This window comes from Balaenoptera borealis, assembly GCF_965194805.1.
Source record: "Balaenoptera borealis genome assembly, chromosome: 1".
Taxonomy (NCBI): Eukaryota; Metazoa; Chordata; class Mammalia; order Artiodactyla; family Balaenopteridae; genus Balaenoptera; species Balaenoptera borealis.
In genome coordinates, this window is record NC_138860.1 from 150052939 (window position 1) to 150062603 (window position 9665).

At 39.9% G+C, this 9665-nt stretch overlaps 1 protein-coding gene across 1 annotated transcript in view; it reads right to left on the reverse strand.

The window, feature by feature from the left end:
- The window catches only part of ZYG11A (zyg-11 family member A, cell cycle regulator), a 63803-nt gene extending 57493 nt beyond the window's left edge, over positions 1 to 6310 (reverse strand). The window contains exon 1 of the mRNA XM_082372115.1: positions 5956 to 6310. Coding sequence (XP_082228241.1) covers positions 5956 to 6045 — 90 coding nt within the window. The 5' untranslated portion in view covers positions 6046 to 6310. The remainder of the gene's footprint in view (positions 1 to 5955) is intronic.
- Between the last annotated feature and the right edge of the window lie 3355 nt (positions 6311 to 9665).

The window sequence follows — 9665 nt, forward strand, 5'->3', positions numbered from 1 at the left end:
TTTAAAAAAATAAATGAACAAAAATTAAAAAATTAAAACCTCAGGGAATTCCCTGGTGGTCCAGTGATTAGGAGCATGTACTTCCACTGCTGGGAGCATGAATACAATCCCTGATCAGGGAACTAAGGACCCACATGCCACAAGGCATGGTCCCCCCTAAAAAAAAAATCTGTTTTAAAAACCTCACATATAGGCCTGACTCAGGAAGACAACAAAAATCTAAACACGATAGTATCCATAAAGTTTAGCTTACAATAAAATATGGTAAGAATCAGGAGAGAAAATAAAATTAGTCAACAGAAACAGACCCAGGGAATTCCCTGGAGGTCCAGTGGTTAGGAGTCCATGCTTTCACTTTCACTGCCTAGGGTGCGGGTTCAATCCCTGGTCAGGGAACTGAGATCCCACAAGCTGCGCAATGCCAGGAAGGGAGGGAAGGAGGAAGGAAACCCGAAATAACATAATTAGCAGACAAAAACTTTAAAACAGATATTATAATTCATGGATATAGAGGAGAATATGAATATAATGAGGGAATAAATATGCAATCTCAACAGAGAAGTGCAAGATCTGAAAAAGACCCAAATGGAACTTCCAGAGTTGAAAAATACATTATTTAATGTAAACAACACATTAGATGATATTATCAACAGATTAGATACTACAAAATTAAAGATAAGTGAAGTTGAAGGTAGTGCAATAGAAACTATCTAAACTGAAACAGAAAAAGTCTGGGGGGAAAAAAAGCGGAGAAGCACAGAACCCCAAGGGACAATCTTAAGCAGTTTAATACAAATGTATAATTGAAACTCTAGAAGAGAGGAGTTACTGGGGAAGAAAAAATATTTTAAGAAATAATGGTCAAGGAGGACAATGTCCTACACTTGGAATCTATGAAATTATTTTACAGTTTAATATTTATTGAATTACACAGTTAATTCACCAGGTACAAAGAACAATAAACTTAATAGCTTTCTTTTTTAAAAAGTCAAAAAATATTGACGTTAGATACAAAATATAAACCCACTGATCCCAGAAGCAAAAATGGACCCAAAGTGAAATAAACAAAAGATACCACAATATAATAAATGTCTAGAAACCAACAATAAAGAGAAAAACCTTAAGACTTGGGGAGGGGTGGAACCAGAGGTAATGTGGACACAGTTTTTTAAAAAAAAGAAGTATGACCACTGAATTTTCATCAGAAGCAATACTAGCCAGAAGACAATGAAATAACATTTTTAGGGACTTCCCTGGTGGGCCAGCAGTTAAGACTCCAGGCTCCCAATGCAGGGGGTCCAGGTTTGATCCTTGGTCAGGGAACTAGATTCCACGTGCCGCAACTAAGAGTTCGAATGCCACAACTAAAGATCTCGCACGCCACAACAAAGATCCTGCATACCACAACTAAGACCCAGTGTAGCCAAATAAATAAATAAATATCAAAAAAAAAAGAAAAACTAAGCGCAATGAAAATATCTTTCAGAAATAAAGGTAAAATAAAGATATTTTCAGACTTTTTTTCTTATTTCCTAATTCTTTTAAGAAATAACTGATTGATCAAAGAAAAAGTAAAAACAATATATTGTGCAATTTCTAACATGGAGAAGTAAAATGTATTATTTCAAAAGTGCAAAGTACAGGAAAGAGGGGAGAAAATGAAAGAATACTGTTGTAAGGTGAAGCGATATATTTAAAAGTAGACTGTGGTAAGTCAAACGTGTATATTTTAAAACCTGGAGCTGTGACTCTCAAACTTAGGACCCCTTTATACTCTTAAAAATTGTATTACATCTATCAACATTTACTGCATTAAAACTAAGAAATCTTTAAAATATGTATTAATTCATTTAGAAATAATAAAAGTTAAAAAAAAATCAAATGTTGACACAAAGAACATTTTTTTTTTTTTGGCCACATCGCGTGGCTTGCAGGATCTTAGTTCCCAGACCAGGGATTGAACCCTGGCCTCAGCAGTGAAAGAACCAAGTCCTAACCACTGGACGTCCAGGGAATTCCCAAGAAAGAACATTTTTTTAAAACAGCTATATTTTCAAAAAGAATTTTTAAAAGTTTAGTGACAACGGCAGCACTGTTTTACATTTTTGCAAATTTCATTAATGTGTGGCTTAATGAAAGAGAATGCAGTCTTAGAGACCCCAGAAGTCTTGAGTCCACATTTAAAAAACTGCTATCTGAGTGACCATTAAAGAGAGTGTGGGGGGGTGGGAAAGGAGAGGAACAGAACTAGTAAGTCAACAGAAGAGATAAAATGAAACTTTAAAAATACTCAACTGAGGGAATTCCCTGGCAGTCCAGTGGTTAGGACTCCGTGCTTTCATTTCTGAGGGTGCAAATTCAATCCCTGGTCGCAGAACTAAGGTCCCGCAAGCTGCGCAGCACGGCCAAAAAAAATATATGTATATACTCAATTGAAAAGAAGCCAGGCAAAGGAGAAACACAACAACAAACACATAGGACAAATAGAACACAAACAGCAACTTAAACACAACAATTTTGATAATTATATTTACTCTAATTTAAAAGGCACAGATTGTCAAACGGGATTAAAAAAGCAAGCCTGCTGTTTACAAGAGATGGGCTTTAAACAACACAGGGTTGTTTAACAAACACTAATCATAAGGACACTGGAGTAACTATGTTAATTTCAGGAAAAGAATATTATCAGAAATCAAGATGGACATTTCATAATGATAAAAGGATCACTTCATCAAGAAGACATAATTCCTAATGTATATGCACTTACTAACAACTTCAAAATTCATAAAGTAAAAACTGAAAGAATAAAAAGAAAAATCGACAATTATAGTTGGAAATTAACACTTGTCTTCAGCAACTGATAAAAACAAGTAGACGGAAAATGAATAAGAATATAGATTAACACTGGGAAATCCCTGGCAGTCCAGTGGTTAGGACTCTGCGCTTCCACTGCAGGGGGCACAGGTTGGATCCCTGGTAGGGGAACTAAGATCCTGCATGACACACTGCGTGGCCAAAAAAAAAAAAAAAAGAATATAGATTAACATTCTCAATCAACTTGACCTGACATTCATAGAATACTATACCCAACTACAGAACACATACTCCTTTTAAGTGCACATGAACATACACCAAGATAGATCATATCTGAGCCATAAAACAAATCTCAGTAAATATAAATGGACTGAAATCATAGAGCATGTTTTCTGACAACAATGTATTTGCATTAAACAAAAAGATATGTGGAATATCCCCAACTATTTGGGAATTAGGCAGTACACTTCTAAATATCCCATGGGTCAAAGAAGGACTCTTAACAGTAATTATAAAATATTTTTAACAATATATCAAAATTTATGAGCATTTCCCCCATGAAGTAGATATAGTTTAAAACCTTCCCTCAGGGGGGAGGGATAAATTGGGAGTTTAGGATTGACATAACACACTACTATATTTAAAATAGATAACCAACAAGGACCTACTGTATAGCACAGGAAACTCTGCTCAATATATTCTGTAATAACCTAAAGGGGAAAAGAATTTGAAAAAGAATAGATACATGTATATGTATAATTGAATCACTTTGCTGTACACCTGAAACTAACACAACATTGTAAATCAACTATAGTCCAATATAAAATAAAAATTTAAAAAAAAATCCCCCAAAGAAATTAAAGTCTCAACGGCTTCACTGGTGAATTCTGTTAAACATCTAAGGAATAAATAATACCAATATCCCACAAACTCAAAAAACTGAATGGGGAACACTTCCCAACTCATATTTTAAGGCCAACATTATCTAGATACTAAACAGATACATTTTTTTTTTTTTTTGCCCGTGCCGCGTGGCTTGTGGGATCTTAGTTCCTCGACCAGGGATCAAACCCGGGCCCACAGCAGTGAAAGCACAGAGTCCTAACCACTGGACCACCAGGGAATTCCCAGATAAAATATTTCTAAAGAGCAATTTCCCTCATAAACATGGACATAAATAATATTTCAAAAATATTAGCAACAGAATTCTTCAATATATAAAAATAATACATCATGACCAGGTGGTGTTTATTCCTAGAATGTAAAGTTAAATTCACAATCAATAAAATTCACCACATTAACACAATAAAGAACAAAAACATCTTATTAAATGCTGAAAAAGCATTTAACAAAATTCAACACACATTCATGATTTAAAAAAACAAAAACAAAAAACTCAGCAAACTAGGAATAGAAGAAAAATTCCTTAATTTGACAAAGGGCATCTAACGGAAAAACCTGTAGCCAGTATCATACTAGGAGGTGAAAGATCTAGAACAATACAAAGATGTCTATTCTCACCACTTCTACATTCTACAAAAGGTCCTAGAAAATGCATTTTAAAAAAAAGAAAAGAAAAAGAACAGACTGGAAGGGAATAAGTAAAGCTGTCTTTATTTGCAGATGACAGATTGTAAAGAAAATCTTAAGAAATCTTAAAAAAACTGGAGAAAATAGGTGGCTTTAGCAAAGTTGTAGGATACAAGATCAATATACCCCCCCCAAATTATAAACTTTTAAAAAATATTTACAGTACTATCAAAAACAGGGATAAATTTAACAAAATATGTAAAAGACCTTTCCACCAAAAACTACAAAACACTGCTAAATAAAATTAAAACCAGCATAGAGAAATATATCTAAAGGAAAAGTATTCATGCACTGTACAACTTTTAAAATTAATTAAGAATAAAATCTTAACCAAAAAAACGAGTGTACATAGTACAGTATGGAACCAGACAGAAAATGGATTAGTCTGATCACTTTTCTAAAGAAAACCTTGTTTTTCAATTCCAGTCAGCGCCAACAAAAAATGTGCTTGACACACTGTGCTAGTACATACATTAAAAACGCAGCTTTTCCATTAGCTACAAACAAATTTACAAATTATTTAGGTAGCTTTTAAAAGTGAGTCCAAAAGGGTCTACAGGAATACAGGCTAGATCTTTGAAGGGCACAAAAGCCAACACGGCGTCAGCGTGTAAAGTACAACCTCAATCAGGATATTTCCTTACCCCCCCATACTAATTGTGGGTTGAGCGTTCATTAGATTTTGAGTTTTAAGAGCGGTAGCCCTTGGGATGTTGTAGAACATGGAGTCTGACATCAGAACAACTGATGTCAGGTTCCAGATCATGAGCAAGTCAAGGAAGGGTTCTCAATTTCCCTATACACCAGTAAAATGCCTACCAAAAAATCCGAGATTACTCTAGAAATGCAATACCTGACACACAGTAGGCGCCAAATACAAACTCTTTTGGTTTGCATTTTGCTCAATTTAGTCTAACAGGCATTCCGAGGGAAAAGAGGGGGAAACAAACACGTGGAATTTAAGGAATTTCAGTCTTCGGGGTTCCAGTTCCCCCCGCCGGGCTCAGAAGGTCTTCCTGTTAACGACCCCGGGACCGACAGGTCACAGCCTCTGGGAAGCAACAGGTCCCCAACACACGTGGGGGAACGGTCGAAGTTTGAGGCATTTGGGTGCATCATGACAAAAAGCGCCACCGTCTACTACGGGCAAAGCCTAAAGCCATGCCCAGCACTTACGTCTAAATTTACACCACCCTGCAAAATAGCTGCCGCCCTCGCAGGCACAGGTGAGCATCAGAGACCTGAGCAGGGGACTCGCCCAGGGTCACGCGGGAGGGGGGACTCATCCCGCCGCTCCTCCTCTCAGCCGCGCAGGGTCTGCTCGCTCGGCTCAAAGGCTGGGACGCCCTGGGGGGAAAATTCCTCTCCGACATGCACTTCTCATAAAAGACAGAAGCCTGGCAGGGGCTCAGCCTCTTCAGACTTTACCCCCGCGTCGGTCAAACGAGTCAACAAGTGCCTCAGCACAGTCCCCGACGACTCGCCGCGCTCGCCTGGGGCCTGGCGTCCCGCCTAGGCTCGCGTTCCCCCCTCCCCCTCCCCGGTGCTCACCTGCACCACGCCGCAGCCCAGGACGTCCTTCTGAGCATTCGGAGGGACGATGGTGCGGGGCGAGAGGCCTGGGTGCAAGAAGTGAACCATGGCGACCCCCGCCGGCTACGCGTCGAGAGGAGAGCGGCCGTCGAGCGGGGCCCGGATCCCGCGAGAGGTGGTCTCGACCGGTACCGGAAAGCAGCTGAACAGCGCCCCTCAGCTGCCCCTGCGGAAGGTTTGGGCTTTTGAAACGCTCGGCGTGGCGACGCGCACTCGCCCGCCGCAGACCCCGCCCCCAGGACGGCCTTCCCCACCCACACGGGGGCCGACCACCATTCCATGCCTTGAGGGCCCAACCGCCCTCCTTTCGCCTTCATGACGCCCCAGAGACCAACCTTAGGCCTCCCGAACCACTCACCCAACTCCTACACACCGCTCTGAGACCGTCTCCCTCCAACCGACACCATAGGGCTAGGTACCACATTCCTGTCGCCGTTCAAAGACACGGCCACCGACCAGCTCTGTGGAGTTGGGAAATCGAATATGGTGGGCCCTCCGTGTCCCCAGGGACATCGGTTTCAGGATCCACCATACGCAAATCCTCTGAAACTTAAGTACCTGATATAAAATGGTGTAGCATTTGCATATAACCTAGGCACCTTGTCCCCTATACTTCAAATCACCTCTAGAGTGCTTATACTAACTAATACAATGTAAATGCTGTGTAAATAGCTGCTGGTACTGGCAAATTCAACTTTTGCTTTTTTAAATTTTATGGAATTTTTTTCCTGAACATCTTCCATAGAGGTTGAATCCAGGGATGGAGAGCCCGTGGATAAGGAGGGATGACTGTATACATTTTTTTTAAAATTATTTATTTATTTACGGCTGCGTTGGGTCCTCGTTGCTGGGCACGGGCTTTCGCTAGTTGCGGCGAGCGGGGGCTACTCTTCGTTGCAGTGCGCGGGCTTCTCACTGCGGTGGCTTCTCTTGTTGCGGAGCACCGGCTCTAGGCGCACGGGCTTCAGTAGTTGTGGCACACGGGCTCAGTAGTTGTGGCTCACAGGCTCTAGAGCACAGTCTCAGTAGTTGTGGCGCACGGGCTTAGTTGCTCCGCGGCACGAGGTATCCTCCCAGTCCAGGAATGGAACCTGTGTCCCCTGCATTGGCAGCGCAGGCAGATTCTTAACCACTGCACCACCAGGGAAGCCCCTACATTTTGAAATATATTTTTTAAAGTCCTTTCTCCTACAAATCTGGCAACAGCACCTCTCTTATATCAGACCTCTGTTTCAACTTCTACTGACATTGGATGAATCAAATGTCAAAACCACTTCTGATCTAGTAAGTATACAACTGAACTACTCAGCTTTCTTGTGACCTAAAAAGTATGGAGAAGACCCTTCTAACCTGCTCCAAGAAAGAAACCCTGAGAGAGAGCAGTGAATTAGTACACTTTAGCTAATTTAAGAGAAAATATGTCTTGGAAAAGGATGGTTATTAAGAGTAGGAGGCTTGGATTGGAATCCTGCTTTGGAATGCCTGCTCAGCCACCTACTAACTTGTGAACCTTGGACAAGGTTTTTAATTTCTCTGAAGCTCAACTTACCCATTGGTAAAATGGGATGAGAATGCCTTATCTCACAGGGTTAATATAAGGATTAAATAAGATAATGTATGTAGGGAGTTCCCTGGTGGTCTAGTGGTTAGGATTCCACGCTTTCACTGCCATGGTCCAGGTTCAATCCCTGGTAGGGGAACTGAGATCCCTCAGCTGCATGGCAAAAAAAAATAAAAATAGAAAAAAAAAGATTATGTAAAACACATGAAAATGAGTAATGGAACAAGTCCTTGATAAGTGGATTCAAATGTTAAAGTTATTTTTCAAGTTCAAATAACTGCAAAATGCTTTCCTTTCACATTTATTCTTTTATTTAATCCTCATACAAACAGAAATCCCAGGCCTTCGGTATCTCCATTTTACCCACAGAGAAACCTGAGGGATTGAACAGACAAGTTAAATTTTACCTACCTGATGAGTGGAAAACCTGGGAATCAAAATTGAGTTTTCTAAATCCAAATCCAATCAATATTCTTTTTTTAATTTAATTTTTATTTTAGTTTGGACTATAGTTGATTTACAATGTTGTGTTAGTTTCAGGTATACTTTTTTAAACTTAATTTTTATTTTATATTAGAGTACATTAAATGGACTATTTCCTAACTTCTATCCTCAACTCTCCAACACCTCTCCCCCCAACCATACTGTCAGTTTCCTCTTTCACTGAAAAAAGAAAAGAATCAAAAAGAACATTCCAAGCTCCCACCATCACATCTACCCACCTACCAGTATAGACTCTCTGTCTTTGCATTCCCTCCTATTACTATGAACTATTTATACCCTTATCTAAGGCCAACTCTGGACTTGTGCAATAGATCTCATCTCCTCTTGCTTAGTCAAAGACATCATCCAGCAACATCCTTTCTTTCTCCTGAATTATCATTTTTTCCCCCTCCTTCTTGGATCATTGCCACCAGCTGATATTTTCCCCATAATTAAAAAAAAACAAAAAACACTTCTTTTGACCTAATTTCCCTATTCAGGTATTGCCCTCACATCTCTTCCATCCTTTAGAGCAAAACTTATCCAAAATGTGGTCTGCACTTGCTCTCTCCAGTTTTTCTCTTACCATTTTCTTTCACCTCTGCCACTCTACTAACCGTTCTTGTCAACTTCAAAGTTGCTAAATTCAGTTGTCACTCCTCTCTCATCTTATTTGTTCAGCAGCATTTGACCCAAGTGATCATTTCTTCTTCCCCAAAATACTTCCTTCATTTGGCTTCCAGGATGCATCTTCTCCGCCTCCTCCTCCTCCTTGCCTTCTTTCTTCTTCTTTCTTTCTCTTCTCCTCCTACCTCATTGTCTGCTCCTTCTCATCCTCTTGATTTCTCATCACCCAGAGTTCTAAATCTTTGTGTACCCCCAAGACGCAGTACTTATATACCTCTTCTCTATCCATTCTCTCTTACTTGTGGTAATTTCATCTAGTTTCATAACTAAAAGAAATCTATATGCTGATATATCCCTATTTTATATGTCTATCCTGTACCTTGCTTTTGAACTTCAGACTGATACATCCAGCTGTCTATTCAACATATTCATCTGGTTATCAAAATAGCCTTCATGTGTCCAAAAGTAAACTCCTGTTGTCCTCCCCCTAACCTGCTTTTCCTTCCAGTCTTTCCTTTTTCAGTATATGGCAACTCCTTCCTTTCAGTTGCGCGTGACAAAAACATTGGAAATAATTTTTAACTCCTCTTTTATTCTTATATCCCATATCCTATCTCTTAGGAAATCCTATTGACTGTGTCTTCAAAATATATCCAGAGACTCTCTATGTCTTATCTCTTCTACTGCTACCCTGGTCCAAGCCCCTGTCATAACCCACTTGGATTCTTACGATATCCTCCTCTCTGGTTTCCCAGCTTCCAGCCTTGTTTCATTAAAATCTATTCTCAACATAGCAGCTAGAGTGATCACTTTAAACAATCATGTCACCCTTCTACCCAAAAGCTATCTCCAATAGCTTCCCATCTCAGGCAGAATTTAAAAATTCGTAAGGATGGTGCTCTACGAGGTTCTACATAATCTATTCTTTCCACGCCCTTCTCTCACCTCATCTTCTGCCACTCTCTCCTTTGTTTATTCTACTCCAGCACTATTGGAC